Source organism: Pygoscelis adeliae, unplaced genomic scaffold (genome assembly GCF_000699105.1).
Source record: "Pygoscelis adeliae isolate BGI_AS28 unplaced genomic scaffold, ASM69910v1 Scaffold55, whole genome shotgun sequence".
NCBI classification, from domain to species: domain Eukaryota; kingdom Metazoa; phylum Chordata; class Aves; order Sphenisciformes; family Spheniscidae; genus Pygoscelis; species Pygoscelis adeliae.
Window position 1 is genome coordinate 487,307 of NW_008824804.1, and position 20,555 is coordinate 507,861.

General features: G+C 39.7%; 1 protein-coding gene across 3 annotated transcripts in view; it reads right to left on the reverse strand.

Annotated features, from left to right (window-relative positions):
• Positions 1-20,555, reverse strand: part of FILIP1L (filamin A interacting protein 1-like) — a 114,092-nt gene that overhangs the window by 74,974 nt on the left and 18,563 nt on the right. For all 3 annotated transcript variants that reach the window (XM_009324011.1, XM_009324010.1, XM_009324012.1), the window contains exons 2-4: positions 11,414-11,700; positions 8,076-8,249; positions 722-900 (exon numbers count right to left, since the gene is read on the reverse strand). In XM_009324011.1, coding sequence (XP_009322286.1) covers positions 722-900; positions 8,076-8,249; positions 11,414-11,683 — 623 coding nt within the window. In that variant the 5' untranslated portion in view covers positions 11,684-11,700. The remainder of the gene's footprint in view (positions 1-721; positions 901-8,075; positions 8,250-11,413; positions 11,701-20,555) is intronic.

The window sequence follows — 20,555 nt, forward strand, 5'->3', positions numbered from 1 at the left end:
GCCAGGATGTGTTCAGTTTTACTGCAGATTCAGAGAAGCCACAGTTTAAAGTGGCTTTTTTAAAGAGAGTACATGACATTAAATTCTTCTTAATCCTTCTTCTGGGAATTGAAACCCTCACACTGTGCTTAAGCTGTAGTGCTTTTAGGTTACAAATAAAAATAAAGTTGGATTTATGGCTTTTATGCCAATTCTGATATAAGAACTTTATGGCATTCTTATTTTCAAAGCTTTCTGCAAATTATCCTCTGCCTTTGCTTCCTCTCTGTATTTCTGTGGTCTGTCCAAACACTTCTACTTTTCCTCATGTCTTTTTCTTCTGACATCAAAGGCTGCATGCCTGATTTCATATTCTGTTACTTACATACTATAGTGTACACTGAGCATCTTAAACATGCTGAAAGGTTCACCTGTTTCATGTTGGTTGTAACTCTACACATTTGCGTATCTCCCTGTACTCTCTGTAGTATAACATACTTGTCGTCCTGCCATAGTGCTGAAGAATCTGCCAACAGTTTGACCTACCTTACCTGCTGATGGAGATGTAGACACTACTGTTATTTAGGAGTAGTTAGTCATGGTTTCACAGCTGAACTCTCAAAATATAACTCTGCAAGTATTTCTGATTTTTAGCGGATGCAGAATAAGAACGTGGACAGATCCTTAGACGTAATGTTAAATTGTAGGTGTTTCTTAGTACTATGGCAAGAGGTAACCTTACCTTTCGCGTTCTTGTTCCAGTAAGTTTGTAAACTCATCACTTTTTTCCATGTATTTGCTGTGCTTCCTCTTCTCTTCTTCCAGTTCATACAGCGTCTGTCTGTGTGATTTTTCGACCATTAGAAGTTGCTCCAGCATTCGTCTGTGAGTTTCCTTCTGTTTCTCTAGAACTTTATCAAGCTACAAAAAAAGCAAAAACTCCTGAAGTCTTTTGAAAGTCTTGCTTGCTCAGGCTTTCATTAAGGAAAGATTTTAAGAGAGGCTTAATAATATAAAATGCATTTAACAGCCTAATGGCCAGGTCCTTTGGTATCTGTTTGGAAAGGGTTATTTAATTCTGTCAGTCTAATTCTGACAAATTAGAAAAATAAGTTAAGGTATTGTTTTGCAGGACCCTCAGTCACCTTCTGTTCCTCCTCCTGCCATGACTGATCCTCAACAGCTACTAATTAACAGTTACTGTTCCCAGGGCTGTGCTTTTCTCATTGATCATTGTGGTAGAGAAACAGATGTCTTGGCAGAAGAAGCCTTTGCTTCCCACAGAAGTAGACTGACTTTTGGTTGAATAGAAATAGCTGCCTCATTTGTAGCTGCACAGGAAATGAGAGCATTGAATTGTCTTTGTAAGGTAGACAGGTAGATCAAAAAGCAATTTTCCTCTGGTTACACAGTAAATGCATGATAGGACCAAGAGTGGAAAACAATCCTGTCTCCTGTCCTTATTCTGGGCATGGCTCTGGGTTTCTGGAGTAAACAAGCACTAAATTTTGAAATGGTTGGAAGTATTTTTATTTATCGGTGGCATTTCCTGTTTTGTTCCTCAAATTTCACATGTTGTAAAGGGGTTTGCCTTGAAGATGGCACCTTGATAGCACACTTTAAATATCAAATTCTCTCCTTTCCCCAAGGATTTCTGCTGAGCTTCTAAATATTATTATATAGTGATATTTTAATTTAAATAATTATTTTAGGTTTTGGTAATAATTTTTAGTTTTTCTAAACCACAGAGGTATTTGCATAACTGTTCACTGGAGTTATGCTGTTAAACAAAATGATTTCCACAAACTGAGAGAAAATTACCATTCTGAGGATTCTGTTATAATTTTGAATTCAGTATGTGACTGAGTTATGCAAGCGTGTGTGTATGAAACCAGAAGGGGTTTTCTTCCTTAGGCATTACTGATATAGCTCAAGTTTGAGGAATGCTCACTGGAGGCCATCTAAACACCTGGGAAGAGTGCATTGGTGAGAATCTTTGTTCCCTGCTTGTTCCCGTTCCCCTTCCCCTGTGGAGACTGCCTCCCTCATCAGGTCAACACAGGAATCCTCGTATCCTTTTTGGAAAAGAGAAATTTAGAGTTCAAATCTCAGTGCCTCCTTTTAACCACAGTCTATTCTAGTAGGTCAAGCTACTTTGCAGTGCTTCACTCTATTAATAGGAAAGAATTCACAAATGGGCGGTGTGGGAAGCAAGGCTGGTCCTGGTTCTCCAAACGTTTCCCCCACAAGGAATTTCATGTGCCACAAGAAACACTGGGGCTTCAGATTCTTAGGGCCACTGCTTATTTTGGACAATTTAATTCCAAGGAATATGATTAATTATCTTTTCCTCATGTTTATTCATAGTTTGGCCAATAGAAGCGATGACAGGAAGAGCTGGAATGCCTAAACATGAGTTTCTTGAATGAGTGAGAATATCCTCAATTTCTACATGGGCTTCCAAGTCTCCCCCTGCTTACCTCAGCTTCTTTTTAAGCTTTATATATTCTCTTATGTTTCTCCTAAATCATGGTTAACTTTTTTGGTGACACTGCTATGAATAGGGAAAAAGGAACTATTGACAAGACTTTGAAGATGGTTTGAGTCCAAAATATTCCAAAGAAACGTGGACCATTTTGAAAATTGCCTGTTCTTTCTGCTTGTGACGTTAGAGAGTGTCTTTTCTGTTGTGACATAGCTGAGCTCATTTCACGCATGATCAAAAAATGTAAAGAAACCTATGACTCTCCTTTTTGGCTGTTTTGTGGTGCTCTTACAGCAGGTTGTTAAGGCTTTTTTCATCTTGTTCACTCATAATTTGCACACTTTTACACCAGCAAGGTCAATGTTTTCTGGAATCATGATCTTGAAGTAGGACCTCTCTTGGGAAAACATTTCTTACCTAAACCCTTGCATATGCGAGCTTTCTCAGTAAGCAAGTGCTGCCTTATACAGTAATCTCTTGGCTGTGTTGTCTATGTCTTTTACAGAGGTTGAAAACTGAATTGCCTTAAAAGGTCAGGTTGAAGAAAACTGGCCATTTTTAATTTTTCCACACTCTCCCTTTTTCCACCAGAAGAGTAAATTTCAAAATTTAAAATCTTTTGTTCAGCTACTAGTTTACCAGAATGAGAGAATTTTCAGTGTGTTTTATCAACCTTCCTCCCCCTCCAAGATTTTGGAGCATTTTTTGGAACAGCTATTGCACAGATGCATGAAGCACCATCACCTGAGTTTCTGATCCTCACCTTTTTAAAGTTCATGCTTCCAGGTGAATATATGCTGTTTCAGAAAGCAACCTGCCTCCTAGTTTTTTGGTAAAGTTCTGATACGGTGCTGTTTGCAGCTATGGCCCTGTCTTACTTAAATTGATATGAACTGGGCATCAGCCTTACATGATAGTGCTTGCTGATCTCAGCACTCAGTGTGAGGTCAGGTGGGGAAGAAAGCAAAGGTGTGAACTTCTGATTTCTTTTGGCAGGCAGTCTGCATCGACGGGGTTAAGAAAGTAAAGTGATGCATTTGTATGGATTGGACCACCGTTTCAAAAGTATGTGTAAGAACCTGAGGGGATGTGTAAATTACTATCATAAGAAAACACTGAAATTTCTGGCTACAAGCTGATGATAAATGAAATTACTCCTGTTTCCAAACATATAAATGCCTGATGGAGATGAGGGTTAGTCATCAACACAAACAACATTAACCAAATAGAAAATAGTCCTGCTTCTGCACTGTTGGGTGTGAAGGGTTTGGGACCTGCCAGCAGTGTTTTATGGGTTCAGTATATTTTCTTTGCTCTAGAGTATTTGTTGAATGGCTATGAGAGCTTGGTTCAAGCGGTAATCCAAGCAGCAAGTGTGCAAGAAGAAAGGTAGTAACTCCAGGTTTTTGTTTTGAAGTTCTCAGTGAGCAATGCCAGCGCCTTTCACTTCGCATTTGTGCTTTTGTCAGTGTTGAGATGAGCAGTTTGGATTACAAACTGGTATTTGGAATGGGAGAGGTGTTTATTCAAGGCCGGGGGGAGGGGGGGGTAGACACGACACACAAGGAATTTGAAAGTGGGTGAAAGAACAGTAGTGTCCTGGGGAGACCTGCTTACATGAAAGGGTAAGTGAGACAAGTAAACAAGCTGCTGCATCAAAGCTGTTTTCATGTTGCAATTTTCTCCTGTTGCTTAGATTAGAAGACGCGTTTAGGTTTTCTTTTCAAGAATGCTGTCAAATCAGTTCTACCATGAGCATTCACAGCTGGCGTGTGGCTGTTGTGGCTGGGGACAAAGTGGAGAGCGAGAGCTTGGGATTCCACTTGGGAGAGAAGAGAAGAGGTGCCGGGCCTGTCTCCTGGTACAGGTGGGTGACAGAGAAGAGAATTTGAGAGGCAGCAGATCCTGCATCACAATTAATGCAGACACTTGAGATCTGCATGTAAGCTGCATAATGGGTATGGGCATTTGGTGTTGTGATACTTGTGTGTGTTGTTGTGCAGCATGCCTCTCCCTTGCTGCAGGACCAAGCAGAGTGGAGTGTGGTGCTGGGTTGCTGCACTTCTGTGTGTTTTGTTTGGAAGCTCTGTTGTGTCCTTCTGCGAGATAAGGGCACTTCCCTGAGGAGCAAATTCGACTCTTGCATTTTCCCTGTGAGATCTTGTGGCTGACTCCCACGTATCCAGCAGAGAAGAGAGAGAAGTCGTGTGAACCCCTGCTAGTGTGAGATCCTCTCACAGGAGCGGTCTCCAGCAGCCCCTGGTTCCTCAAATTACTCTGTCCAAATGCTAAATCTGTGCATGCAGAAATATCCATTTATATGTACGCGCACACGTTTACTCAGCATATACAGTTCTTGGGTAAAAACCACAGAGGACTAGTAAGAAGCAGTGTAAATGTCTTCTGTTGAAAATTAAAGTGATAAAATCTTAATTTAGTGATTTGTTGTTTTGTTCTTGCTAACCATATGGGCTTTTTGCTAGAATTAATACTTGAACATACTGCACAATACAATGGAAAATAAGAGGCATGGTCTTACGTAACTGTGAATAGTTCAGCAAGCTAAAAATTCACAGGAATTTAATAATTTAAATACATTTTTCCACCAACTCCTGTCTGAAGTCAAACTAGGATGGTGTGTCTCATATCCATTACGTTGGAACTGAACTTTTCATCTTTCTCTTTTTAGACTGTTTTGTGTTTTGGTGCTGTGCCAGAATAAAATCCAAGTCAGTTATATTTCTTCATCCAAAGTTCAGTGAAATATTATTTCTGTTAATATCCTCGTGGTCATTGTTTATAAACATATAATCTGGAGTTTAGGATTACCGCAGATTATGGGAGCAGTTCCTTCCATGTCTTTTTCAACCCTAGCTGAGCCAAATTTCCATGTGAATATGTTGGTCTGCTTTTCCTGAACGCCACATTGTCAATGTTACTGTTTTGGTCTCTTCCTATGACTGTAACTTATTAGTGCCCTACAGCTGTTGTCGTTGGAAAGTTGTGACCAACATTTGTAAGACACTGTGAGCATGCAGTCAGATACACTTTGTTAAAAGGCTGGTAAGGATGCATCTTCACCCAAGTTGATTGGCTCTGGGATTTTAAAAATTCATTCAATTTTGAATTATCCTTGGTGGATGCAGAATATAGGCTTTCCTCTAGTTTCGCTGCTTTTAGAGGAGTTCTCAAAGTGGTAGGAGGTACTGTTCATCACATTCCAAACAGTGAGGCACCAGATTTTTTTATCTTTGACTGTGTTATTGGAAGCTGGGGAGAGTTAGAAACCAGAATTGGCTTTCTAATTCCATGAAGGTTTGAAACATGAGAAAAAGACACCATAAATTCTGCAGTATCTTCCTCTTTATCTCTGTTTTCCTATATTACCTTCTCTGATGGTTTTTTGATTCTTTTTAAAAAGATTTGAATCTATTTGTTTGTTTTTGAATCTGGGAAAATGGTTCTTATGCTATTATTCTGTATTTACTAGAATGTTAAATACCATTCATTTTCTATTCAAGAGAAGTGGCAATAGATCTGAAGCCAGATTTTTTCTTTAATAACTGACTCAATCTAAATTTATAAACCATGCAAAGATGGAAAACCTTTTCAGGCCTTTGTGTCAGACAGAAGCAAAACCAAAATAAAAGTCTGTTTTCTTTTCCTTTAAGCCCCTTTAAACATAAAACAATTTATTGTATCCTCAAGTGTGAGGAATAAGAGTAAGCTTATCTGGCATTTGTTAGGTTGCAGAAAGAAATAGCTGTAGAGCAAATTTGGCTGAAAAAACTCTCTGCTTTCAAAAAAAAAAAAAAAATTCTCATAGCCAAGGAAGACATGGTTTTGGTCTGTCACACTCCTCATAGGTTTTGCAAAGATGTATTACTACTGTTTTTTATTTTGCTACATTTCTTCACCTATGAATCCCGTTCCTAGTGAGTAAAGCTGTCCAGTCACCAAATTTTCCCACTACATTCTTAACCAAATTTGCCAAGAAACTTCATGAAGTTTAGAATAGGTAAGTGAGTTGTGAGAGAACGTTAAAGGACCAGTAGTCTTACAAACGCTTTCTGAAATTCACTGTACTTTCAGTTGAGTTTTGGGAAGATCCTCTGTGTTCAGGGCTACAAGGATAAATTGTCAAGAGTGAGACACACATGCTCTAGAGGAACTGGGTCAGCAGAGATTTTGTAGGCAGGTAAAAAGGTACATTGTCATGGTTGCAAAGGGGAAATTTAAATGGTCGGTTCCCATACTTTGTGGCTGGTTCCATCTCTCCCTTGGTTTTTATAAACATTGAAAAAATGCAAACAAAAACTAAATGGATCTTTGACTTAATTTGGGGGGATTTTGAAACTGGAATAGTGGAATGCCTGCCGTTTACGGCATCCTTTGGTTTACCAAGATATACGAAGTGCCAGTGGTCCTTCTAGCCTTTCAGTTGCTCTCAGGATGTTTACCTTTGCCTTTTGGAATTGCCAAATCCAGTGGTGTTAGAAATCCTTTCTCTGCCATTAAGTGTAAGAAGGAAAAAGTGTGTATAAACTTATGTAAAGTAACAGACTGAACTTATGTTTTCAGACTTTTTTGGACTTCTCTTCAAACCATTTCCATTTGTGCTCAAAGTTTCTGTGATATAATGCCATAATGTTCTAAAATAAATTAACCTCCACAGTTGAACTTTATCTGTTTCAGATTATAGCCAGAGATTTTAACCTTTGAGCCTCTGCAATGTGTGTTGACCTTTTGCCTGACATAATTTTCTCTGAAATGAACTCTATCCTTAGGAACATTTCTGTTCAGAAAGCTTGGAAAACACTTGATAGAAGAATTTTATTCATAATTTCTGCTTTTGTTTTTATGATGATTATTTATATTAAGCAGCGTATTAAAAAATGTTTATCTAAACTCAAGAGGAGACACTACTTGGGGAAAAAAACACATATTCTGATATGAAGGGATTTTAATATCCAGTGATTTGCATTGCAGGGCAGAAATGAAATTCAGATAACATTGTTCAGAAAGTATGGCTGATGCTGCAGTGTAATTAAACTAAAGGTTATTTAGGTATAATGGGAGAACATTAGATTTCTGCCTGGATGAAGTTTCTAATGACAGCTCATTACAGTAACTACTCAGACCAAGCAGGTATGCCTGCAACTCCCCCAGAATTAGTGGGAGCTGGGATATGTAAAGGTACACAGCTGTGCTGTTACTGCTGAATGGGGCCTTACCAGCCATTGGTAAGATGGCCTCAGTGAGACGCATGGGGAGGCATCTGTTTCTATGGGTTGTGAATTTGGATAACAGAAAGGGAGGAAAAAGAAAAGAAAAGAAGACGGTGTCAAAAATAGAAGGCTGATTATCAGACTTTGAGTTAGACAAAATCATATCTGTCTATGTTTAAAGCCCCTAGTGCGCAGTATAAATGAGGATCATTAGATACCTGTTTTTATTAGGGACCCCACTGCACCCTGGACTTTGTTCTGCTGTCACTTACACTCATGTTAGATTCTAGATTTAGAACTCATTTGCTTTCTTTCCCTGAAGTGAGATATTTTCTGTTGAATTTGGTGGGAACTATGGTTAAATATCAATTGCATGTTCATACCTCTCCCATAGGCTTTTCGTAGATATCTTCTTGCCATTGCTCAGCCTTTGTTTGAATAGCATCTCGCTGGAGGGCCTCTAACACCTTCTTGGGTGTAACAAAGCCGTATTGTGCTTCAAGCAAAGCCAAGTCAATTTTTTCAGCCTTAAGTACTCCTATAACTTCATCTTGAGCCTGCAGAAACACAAAGTAAGGGTTTATGTGTATTTACAGGTTAGCTTTCTACTTTTGATTTTAAGAAAACGAAAAAAAACTTCTTAAAGAATGCTGTGTATGTAAAATGCCCTAAAATTGTCAGTAACAGAAGACAGTTAAAAAGTGTGAGGGAACTATTTGTCTTTGTATTTTATTAGTTCTGCATAAATTCCAACATCTTCAGAACCCTCATCAATGCTTAAGTACTTTGCTAGTGATTAGATTGTATTGCTATTTCTGGACCAGTGCGTAGCATTCACAACACAAAATTTCAGGGTAAAGTGTGACTTGTGGTATTAGAAGCTGATTTTAAATGGCTAGTGAAAGATGTTAGGATGGTTCTTGAAGCCTGGAAGTATTGCACATTCTGTATATTCTGGATGCAAAGGTGGCTTCTGTAGTTGAAACCTGTCTGGGGTCGTCTGCTTCTGTTGTTACGCTGAGCTTGTTTGAGCAGTGAATGTAGTGAGGTGCGCAGTGCAGGGGATGTGACCCTTCGCAACACGCATTCCAAAGCCATGCAATAATGGCAGTTCTTTAAAACAAGATTAATTGCCTTCAAAGCTGGCAGTGGGTTCCTGTGTGCATATATATGTATGTGTGCATGCATGTGTGAGACCATGCTATATGTATTTATAGACATGTAGATGTGCACACACTCATGTACGTGCCCTCAGGTAATAAGCAACCTTGCAGCATCAAGTTTTTCAGAAGTAACTGCTGTAAGGGTATTCTCAATTTGTGAATGCATGCTAAAAAAAAAGCATTTTAAAAGGTAATGATTAAAAGAAGGTCATGTTATCTGGTTTCCAAAAATCATGTAGTTTCAAAAAGTATAGCCTAAAAATGTGCGTTATACTTTTCCTTTTTTAATGTCGCTGCATTTGTTTCCTTAATCTTATAAAATATCTGATGACATCCTGTTACCAGAGAGTAGATACAATATGTTCTCAGGTATATTTTCAATATATTCTTCTATGTATGTATTTCAGAAATTCTTGCACAAGCTGGCAGGTGCACATACCTTCTTCCTATCATACAGCATTGTTCTCTACGTCCGTGCTTCAGGCTGGAGAAACATGCTGTACGTATCTGCAGTATTTGAAGTGATCCATAGAGTCTCTTTGCTCTTTAAAAAAACAAAAAAAACCCCAACAAAAAACCCCCCAAGCCACCAAGAACACTTCTTTGCTATAAAGTTACTAGCTCCTAGATGTTAAGTTGGACGGGACAGAATACCTGCTGTGAATATTGTGCTAATTGTCTCGAAGTCCCACTTCTAACGATAGTGTTCTTTCATGAGGATATCTGATTATGTGAATGTTTCCACTGTGACTGAAATGGGTTTAGGTCAGTGGGTGGTGAGCAATCGCAAAATGACATAACTACATGAACTGTCTCAAACATCCATTGTCTGCAATGATCTCAGTTAAAAACAAAACAAAGTACATGCTAATCCTAGAAGGGTAGAATAGGAAGGGGGGAAATCAGAAAGAGGGATGTATCAGGAGAGGGTAACACTTTCAGTCTGACTGCTCTTGGCTGGAGCACTTCTGTATCCCTATTTGTGACTGTGGTTAAAAAAAAAAATAAAAGAACATAATCTATTTCTAATCCTTATCATTGCGGAAAAAACCTAGAAGAGTGATTTTTGTGCATCTTAAATGTTCTGGAATCAGAAAGTAATGGCATCTAACTTTGAAACTTAATTATGGTTGGATTGACAGCTGATCTTCAGAGATTTGACTTGGCATTACGGGAGGTGGAAAATTAGGAATAAAAAATGACTTCTTTTTTTCATTCATAATGCTTCCTTTGGAATGTTGGACATGATTTAAAATGTTCGTGTCAGGTTCATTGTTTTCCAGTTTCTCATTTCACTCTGTTCCAGTTTTAAATCTTAAGAGTTGAAGTGTGTGTGCGTGTGTGTGTTTTTATATATATATATATTTATTTATATTTATATTACACAAGTGTAATGAAGTGTGTGTGTAATATAAATACACAGATCTCTTTTTTGAGAGGAAGAGAGAACTCTCTTGGAGGAGTGTGTGATATCTGAATTTTAATCTAAATTAAGAAAGGGCAAGTGAGCAGGAGAGAAATGTTTAGCAAACACGGAAATCATTCTGTTTGCATAATGAAATGTTTGCCTTGGATCTGCCCTCAGAGATTGGTACATCTATCAAATATTCATATTGCATGTGTGTTGTTAAGCATGTATGTATTATTATGCAAATATATATGCATATGTTAAGAATGGAACTACCCGGGTACTGTCTAGGTAGTAAACTCTGAAACCATGTGATATACCCATTTATGCCACTTTGGCCAGTTTGCTCTTCCCTCTGCCTGGAAGCAGTTTTAAGTGGCCATCACTACTTCTGTGCAGTCAGCCTGCCACAGAAATATTCTCCCTGCTCACTGGAAATTTGGTTCCCACTTCCTGAAATGACATTTGACCAGGTTAGGCATCATTTACCACTTGGCAGCTGGCTCCTTTTCCAGATAGAAAAATGCTCGCTCTTCAGAATCCAGTATCTTGTGGGCTAAGTGGCATGCAACACTTATGCTTCATATTATGGGAAATAAAATTTCCCTATTTTGATTTTGCTAGCAAAAGATGTTAGAATACTGTTGAGTGACTTACTTCTTGTGATCTGGCATGTACTGATTCATAGGGAGTAATGCTCATGACTTCATAGGAGAGGGGAGATAAGAAATAATCAAGTAACAGATCTTAAAGGTCTCTAATATGTTTTCCATATAGGTTTTACAGTGACAAGTACTTTGTATTCAAAGTACTTAGAATGGGGCAGCACAATAGGAAAGTTTTGTGAGTTCTCTGCTTTGAGAGTTATGTGATCCTTCACAGTGGACCATGAGTGTTTTTAGTGTGATACAGGAAGGTACATTGTGAGTAAATTTTATTTCCATTTAGGAGTGGTGTAAAGATCACCTTTTCTGGCTGATAGCTATAATAATAGCTATAATTTGCATTTTTATGTACTTTGCAGTTTATATTTGTCCTTCTCTATTAAATTAGGTAGGGTCTTTCCTTAACGTGAAAGCAGCATGTGCTTGCAGTAAGTTGGGGGGGAAGTGTGTTTTAATCTGGGATGTAAAATAAGACAATAAATCACCTGTAATTCACCCTCGAGGACACTAAGAAGAAATAGCAAGTCATCACGAGAGAGATCCTCTCTTTTCTTGAAAGAACTTCTTGGTTTTTTCTCTGCCTTAGGGCTTCTTATGATGGTACTGGCTTGGGCTACATCGTCCTTCTCCTTCTGCTTTCTTTGCACATTTCCTCTCCCACTGTAACCAACCTCTTCTTTATGGTGGTCTTTTGGCCTTTGCTGGCTCAGCTTTGGTCTGGTTGGGCTTTCCGTGCTGTTACTTCTGGAACGCATGGTTTATATCTTGGAAGCTGAAGGAAGGTGGGGAAAAAAGGAATTGTTTTAACTAGCAGAGACTATTACCATAATTTATGGTGGGTATTATTCCCTCCAGACTGGTAGTTTTCCCTCCCACACAAGGCTGTTTGTCATTTGACAAAAGCTGACAACCTTGTGTAAGCCAACAGGACTGGGCTGTGATCCTTACTGGATGTCTGTAGTGAAGTGAGTCTTAACTGGTCTTATGCAGTTGTAACAATTCCCTCCTCAGTATTTGCAAAGGCGGCAACTTTAGCAGCAGTACTGTGCACATCACCACAGACCACATTTCCCATTTGAGAGACAGCGCCTACCTCACTTTTCGGGAAGCTGCTTATTGTGATGAGGCAAATTTTAGGTCTAGAACGTTTTCACTAGGAAGATCTTTCTGTTCCAATTTCATAACATCCCAGCCCTTACTGAATAGCCATGTTTTGTTTTTCTTTGTCCTTCCACAGGAGAGCACGAAAGCGGTTCTCCACTACTATGAGTTATGCAGTTGCATTCCCCACGTTTGGCAAAACATAGGGGTTAGCACATCCAGACTGCAAGGGGTGAGCCTCGTTGTAAACACCCCTTTCCCAACACCACCACCTCCTCCCCAAAACCAACTACCTTGCTGATTGTGGTGTCATCCCCCCTGATAATCATATAGTATGAAGCCTTACTACTTCTTTAGTGCTAGTCTCTAGCACTCTAGAGGTGTTACTAGCTGGCCAAAGGCAGACCTGTCCTAACTAGGCCCCTTTGAAGTGCCACTGTTAAGTAAACGTACTCTAATGCCTTTGCAGATAAATGACTAACACTGTATAAATATTGATTAACCTCAGGAACTCTGTTTTGCTTATCGTCACTCAGATTAAGGTATGAACGGATTATAGTCCACCTCTACAGCAAAACTGTGGTCATGGATACCGCCTAGCAGACAAAAGCCTGATCATGTGATTCAAAGGTGAAATTAAACATGTTCCAAATACAAATAAGGCACAATCTTTCTTATTAAACCACAAAGGTAATTGCTGAAAGGTCCAGAAAATTGTTATGGCCTGTGGTAGGCAGGAGATGATTGAACTGCTGCTTTTTGGCCTCACAGATCTGTGGCTGATAAGATTCTTTCAGAGCTCACCCTTCTGCAAGGTTCTTACTCGAAATCCTAAAGTCTTGACTGCACTCCTTAACTGTGGTAACTTTCAACTCAATGCTACAAATACTTCCTTTTGTTGTTTTTCTGCAAGAACAGAGAGGTGGAAGAAGCTTTTGATTTGTAATGGGTGATGGCTGAGAGTGGGGAGAATTTATCAAAAACATTACAAGAAAATCAAATGGTGTTTTCTGTAATGCTGAAGTCTCTTCTAGTCTAATTTAAAGCACTCATAATAGCTTGTATTTCATAAGAAAAACTTGTTTCTCCAGGTCTCCAAAAACCAAGGTGTGTCAGATTTGCAGTGTGCACTGGAACCTGTTTTGTGAAGCTGTGCATCAACAGTGTCAGGTTAGGTTGGGAGCTTGTTACAGTGCGTGTAGGAAACCGAGAATTGTTCACAGCAGGCTGGCAGTGATGTTAGCTGATGATGATTAGTTTAAGTTGGTGCTCAGCCTGTCCTTTCAGTTGAATGTAGGTTTGTTCACTGCGGTCTGCTTATTAGGCTTACCTTTTGCATCTTGCTTACAGAGTATTACTACTTTGGAAGAAGACCGTTGGTTTCCTCTGAGTGTAAAATGCTGAATGCCTGCTTGGTTTTTGCGTACAGTTAATGACTAGTGTTTACAAAATCAAATGCGGGAGTTGTGAGTTAAAACAGGTAACATGAATGCACTCTGAGCTTGTCCATGCGCATTCATGCTGCAAGCACAGGACACTATGAAATGTATAAATAGTCCAAGAAGTCCTTGCATTTTTCCCCCTCATGCGTGCCAGGTACAGCAGCGGTCTCGATTAGACATCAAGCTACTGTCAAACTTGTTGACAACAAGTGTCAATATGGCATTCCTTGCAGAAGGGAAGAGGAACCAGTGCATAAGGAAGAAGTTCATACCTTTTCAAGCTTTTTGAGTTGGCTGCACCTGGGAACAGGATCCTGAACTTGAAAGGACAGTAGTCTCAGTGATCCTACTAAGAAGGACACCCTCCCTCAAGTTTTCTCTTACACTGTACACATGCTGTTGGCTTCAAGGCTGCATGCCACACACAGTTTTCACAGCTGCAGAGGTCTAGCTGTGACTCCCTTTTAAGCTTGTCATGCCTACTTCTTTATCAGGTAGATCAGTCCTTATTGCACTGGGAAAAGGCACTTGGTCCCTGAGAAGGCCAGCTGACCTGCCAGATAGGTTACCCTCCTATGGAGATGGTGCCTTTGCTGTGTCCCAGAGTGGATTTTTCTTTTTTTCTTGTTGAGCAGAGTTGTTACGTACGCTTTACCTGCATTCTATTCTGGCATACCTGAATGCTAGTGCCTACTATTGAATCTGCTAATGCAAATATTTATCAGATTCAGCAATTAACATGAATGATTAGGGGTTGAAGTGGCATACTAAATGTATGCTTTAAGCACTTTCTTATTGGTACTTGAATGTAGCCGACAAGAGAGGCACAAACACTTTGGTATTAGTAGCCTGATGTATTCTTTCTCTGTTGAATTATTTCAGCCTTCTTATTACCTGTATATTGACTGGCATTCTTATTATTTGTAGTGTTGTCTGTTACATAAGGATGTCAGTGCTAATGTGGTCGTTAAAGGATGTAGTTATGAGTCATGAGGATGTAGTTATGAAGGGCCATTCAAAGCTTCAATTTACTGAGGACAGTGTAGGTGCTGGTGCAGCAAGCAAAGTGGGACCTCAGAAATGGACAAAAATAAACATCCCATCCACCTACCTTGAAACTCCTCTCCACCTTCAAATTGTTAGACCCCCTAGATGTGGCACCATCTAAGGGACTAACCCTCAAAGTGCATCTGGCATTTTGGACAGAATATTAGCTGCCATGTCATGCCCTTGCACCATGGCAGAAAGACAATCTGTTCTAGTCCAGAGGATGCTGGTTTTCTGCAACGTTATTAAGCCCTTGAATGGCCCTAGTGTAACACTTGAGATAGAAGCGGTGTCATTTGAAATTTTCCAGCTGTGTGTTTTGGTATGTTGGGTTATTTTCTACTTTGAACAACTCTTTCCATGTTCTTGAAGGTTAATGAAGAACAACTTTGGGGTTTTTTCCCCAAGGTAAAAATGTTAATGGGCTCATAAAATTTGTGGATATCAGTTGTCTCATGGCACCCAAAAAGGTGCCTCATTCCTCCTGAGCCCAGGCTTTCAAGATTACACTAATGAGTGGAAAACTTGCCTTTTTGCATATTTGTGTGTCAGCTGTTTTTCACTTTAAATTACATATTGATGGGGTCTGTGTACAAGAAAGCTGTCTTGCAAAAAAGAGGTAAGGAAGAAGTGTTCCTTCTTCTAACAGGGATTGTAGTTCACAGAGTCTCTGTGGTTTTTCCTGAAGGACTGATTCTTGCATCTTGTGGCAAACTTTTGTATAGAAGCTAATTTTAAGCCCTGTTGCTCTGTACCACCAAGAAGGATGACAACATAAGATACCTTAGAAAACAGTAAACAGCAACTGCTAAGAAAGAAGAAAGCAGGTGAGAAGATTCGGTTGGGCGTGTGCGCCTTGCACTTGTGATCTTTCATCTGTTTTGATTTCATCAATTTCTATATTTCATCAATTACTATACAGCAGGGATTGTAGCTACATGAACAGAAGAAACAAGGATACTTGTCAGCATTCTCATATGATGCTTTACATACTGTCTAGGCAATATCTGCTTGCATCAAAAATAAAAGAAGATTGAAAGGGATCATCCAGATCACGTAGTCACATCTCCTGAAATCACAGACCACCATGCAGTGGGTACTTAATAGAGATTAGTTTACTGTAAGTGTGCTAATTGAAGTGCACAAGGCCTGTATTCTGCACTACTGTGCTTTCCTTCACATTATGAGGTGTCTGTTTTACTGAAGATTTTGCAGCGATATCTTGCTTGAAGTCACAAGGTGATGGTTCCCAGGCTCATCAGATTCAGTGCAGCTTGGTAGACTGGTTCCAGATTCAACATGGAGTACGGGTAGGTTACATTGAAACATTCTGGTAAATCAAATTACTACAAGTAACATACTCAGCAAAGTTTGCATCTATTCTCAGTGTTCATGTTCTTGTTCTTTTTATAGTTTGTTTTTTGTTCTGTTTTTTAAAGAGCTTGCTCATCTCTGAACATGTATGCTGTCCTTTGCATATAAAGGAGAAATTTTCCTCTCCTTGGTGATGAGCAAGTAATCTGAGGGATCAAAATATACTTTTCTGAAGAGCCAGATGAATAAATGACCAAATGTTTCTATGATGTTAACTTGGTCTCCACCCTCTCAATCATATTCTGAAAGAGATGAAACTGCATTTGTCTATTTGGCAGCAGCGAACAAGCAGGTGGTTCAGAAATCCCCGCACTTTTGTGGGAAAGACTGAAATATCCTTCAGAGATGACTTCACCACAGACACTGTAGGGTTTTAAGAGACAGCCATTTTTTTTTCCATCTATTTTTCCCTTCAGTGTTTTCTCTTTAGTCAGTGATTGACTTACGAGCTAACAAAATCCCTCACAGGACCAAATCTTCCCTTAATCCCAGTGTAAGGATCCTGAATAGTTGAGAACTTGCTGTTTCTTCCAAAAATCCATGACTAAGCAAGGAATTATGTCTTTCTGTTTTTTAACATCCCTTAAAGGGATATGGCAATGCTTTTGATTTGCTGAAATTGATAGGAATCCTACCAACAGACTGACTTTTAAAAGGAGTTGAGACGCGATTGCTCAGCATGCCAATGTAATGGGAGAGCGCAAAGCACATGATGTCTTTTGTAAAGAGGTCTGCAACCCTCTGCCCATCACTACGAATGTGGTTTGGGGCAAGAAAAAAGGTGGTCTCACCTTAGTTACTACAGGGCTACAGGACATTTTGTCCTTTCCTGTGTAGCAAAAGCTACTTTGAAGCATCATGTTCAGCTTAGTGCCACACATACATGCCTAAGGAGAAATTAATCTCTTGTCCCTGTTCTGCTTTCTTGTGTGGCTGTGTGCCAGGTAGTATCGAGACTTGGGAAGGGGCTTTTGGCTAGGCCACATCATGTCTTCCACCAGAGAAAGCAGCAGGTTTGTCTTGTTCTCCTGTAGTCCTGTTGTGGCCTGTGGGCCAGCAATTGAGCCATGCTGAACCATGGGAGAAGATGAAAAAGTCGTCTTATTAATTGGAATCCCAGGATCTGGCCATTTCACAGCATCACTGAGTCTTTCCTGGAACTGGTGCCTTCTGACAGAATGTGTTTAGGACTTTCATCCTTCCCCTGAGTAGGAATACATTGCTTTGTGGTAGATTTGCACCACTTCCAAAGATACAGTCCTTCCTTTTGGGTAGACTGCTTTAGCATTTTCCTGAAAACTGTTTGCATTGGCTCCTATCCAGAGGGATGTTCTGTTGTATTATGGCCACTGTCTCATTTGAGCTGTGCTCTTATTCACAGTAGACTCTTGTGCTGTTTTGATGCATAGGCTGGGCAGTGAGAAAAGACTTCTTTCCTTTATTGGGTTCTTCACCCAGGGACTCTCGGATAAGGACGTGTTTCCATCCTGGCATGGAAACCGCAAGATTAAGCAGTTTATCTCAGAAAACTGATGCAGGAGCGCTTACCTGTGTAGCCTGATGCATCTGTTGGCATGTGGAGTTGCAGGGAGTCAAGCAGGAGAAAGAAAATAAATTAGCAGTCTGTTTCCCCTCTTGTGGGCTCTTGTCAAATTTTGGTCTTTGAAGCCCTTGGGGATCCTGCAAGAACAGCAATTACTCAAATGGGAAGAAAATCTGGGTTCAACAGAGGATGTGAACACTCCCAGACAGGAGAAGTGCATGGTTGAGAATTGGATGTCATTTTTGCGCTGGTCATGGTTTATGCGTATCTGACCACAAGTCAGATTTCTCATTGCTTGGAGACAGGAAGCCTCTTCTGAGGCAGTAAGATGCCTTTTAGGCTGTGTTAGAGAGTTGTCATGTTACTCTGCTGATGGTAAAGGTACTGTGAAATGTCCACCATCTGTTGTCTCCTCCTCCCTCTTCCAATCCTGTAGTGTTTTGGACGTATGCAGTGATCATGGTTAAGTAAGATCTTCCCGAGTCCTTTTTGCGAATGAGGTCTGTACAGGCTTACAGTCTTCTTTAGAAGGCTGCATCTGTGTGGCAGGGTTTCACCAGGTCCTTTTGAAGAACGTATCTGTGTCAGTTGTCTGTCATTTCAGTATTGGTATGTGAACTTGTGATACAGTCTTCACTCTTGTAATGTCTCTAGCTAGATATACACATATATATACACACACCACAGGATTTTGTGCCTGGAAGTAGAGAAAAGAGCCAGTACCTTGTGGCCAATTGCTGGTTTTGTGGCTCTGAGCTCAAGTTAGGCTCTTCTGTAGATTAGCTGACCTCAGCCCATCTCCTACTGAGGCTCAGGTGGTGCTTGCCCATGTATTTGAGTTCATACTGTGGCACTTTAAAGCACGCCCATTCACATAGCTACATGAAAGCATAAGCTGCTCGCTTGGAACATACTTGAAATTTTCATATTAGGAAAATACGGTTAAGAATGTATACTCCTATTCAGAGATGTCAAACGTTGTTCTAAGCAGGGTTCTTCAGATGGTCCATAAAACCAAGTGGTCTGGGTACTAGACCTCTTCATGGTGATCCGTGAGAAAATCAAGAGTTTGGGCTCTCTGCTGTATCACATACATTTCTATGGCAAAACTGTGTAGCTGTTTTGAAATCTGAAATGAAGAGCTGGATTCCACAGAGGTTACAGCTCAGAAATCAGTACTTTGAGAGTTTTCTGACATGGGCTGATTTTCCCTTGAATCTGGTCATACCTTGGAACAACTTCTGACCGTACCTAACACTCAAAGGCACTCGCATCACTTTTTCCTCCCGCGAAACCCTTCTTCTCTCTCCTCCACAGGAATTCAGCTCTCCTAGTTTGTGGTCCAGCATTTTGCTAAGTTGATGGTAGTCTTAGAAAATTACAGTATATTTATTACATTATACGTATACAGTTTATGTAGCAAATAGGTTAGACACAGTAGATTTGTTTGAAGTAATTTGTTTTCTCAGTGAGGTACTACACATGCTGCAAGGTCCCGGTGTGCAGCTAAGGTTTTAGTTTTAGGGGGAGAATGACTCTGAAGTTGTATGTGCACCGTAGCTTCAATGTGCTGCTGCAGGGCGACAACACTATAGTCCCATGTTTTCATGGGTTCAAAAGGTTGAGGAGGATTCAAAATTAAAATAGCTAGAATTTCTTTAACTTTCTACTTCTGGGAATTGAGGGTTGTGGGGAATTTTACACATTTACACTGAATTGCTTTGGAGAGATTAATATGGGGAACTTTTTCCCTATCTGCTTCCTTGGGTTTAGAGTTGTTTTTTTTCTCTTTCAAGTAAAATGTTTCACACTTGTTTTGTAATTAGACTCTAAAAGTGGATTATTTATAAGGATTAGTGCAAGAGACATTTTTGGTGCATGTGAAAAAATGTTACTGTAACATCAGGTAGAGCTAAGTTTTTGAAAAAGTAAACTCTGCAATGCCATATTATCTCTTTATCTTTTTAAATAAAAAAATGTGAATCTTGCAGTTGTCTGTATGACAGATTTTTGTTGATAAAGTACACTGAAATAAAACTCAGCTGCTCCAATTTCAGTTATATGAATTTGCTTTCCAAATATAGAATTTTCTCTTTTTATGAGCATAAAAACCAGTTAACATTATTTAATACAGTGCTTGTGGTTTAATACTTATTATTCAGCTGCTGTAGTTTTGGCTGCAATGTATAATTACTCTGTAATTACAGCATTATCCAAAGCAAAACTGGGAAATAGTGCTACATCAAAAGAAAATGTTTCTATCTTAGAAATTGTGTATCTAAACTCATGCTTTTTCCTGAATATCTTGAAATTATCTGGACTGTAGACACTTATGTAGCAGGATAATTCAGCTCCAATTTAGGTTAAGTACTGTAGTATATATGAGCAAGTATATATTTAAAAATTTAAAAAAACAAAGGGGGGGGGTAAAGAAGCTGTGTAGCGAGAAGTACTAATGGAGCCTGGTTTTCTGTAGATCTATGCCTACAGAAAGGCAAAGGCAGCAGCTAATGTGGCTGAGTTTGAATCCCACATTTCGGTTTTTCCTCACTGGCTCTCTCTCAACTCTTTCTGCAGGCACCAGTTTCCCTGAAATCTGTAGAAATGTCAGTATCTTGCCCTCTCTCTCTGGCTTGCTTGAAATTGGCAGTAGTTCAGGATGGGGCCCCTGGACAGACAAAGTGCACAGCCTTATTGCCACAGAGAAATAAGCTCAGGCTATCTTTAAGAAGAATACACTGGAAACTTTGGTTGGCCTTTTCCCAGAGTCATGTCATGGGGGTATTCACGAAGCTGAAGGGTGGCATATTCAGACTTGTGAATCAAATAGATTTTTTGTATGGTGTGTAACATGTTTCTGTAAATCCCACAGGCGATGGCTAAAGTAGGGTATTTGAGGACTTGAGAAGGGGCTAGGTATCTATTTGTAAAATAATAATATGCAAGATTGAAAACAGAAAGAAAAAAACCCAAACCAAAAGCTTTTAGGTTTTGGGTTTCAGGATAGGCTAAGATTTTCTGTATGGTAAGTCACGCACCTTCTGTCTACTGAACGGTGGGTTTGTTGGGGTTTTTTTTGTTTTCTTCTTTTGTTTGCAACTTTACTGAAGGTTTTAACTG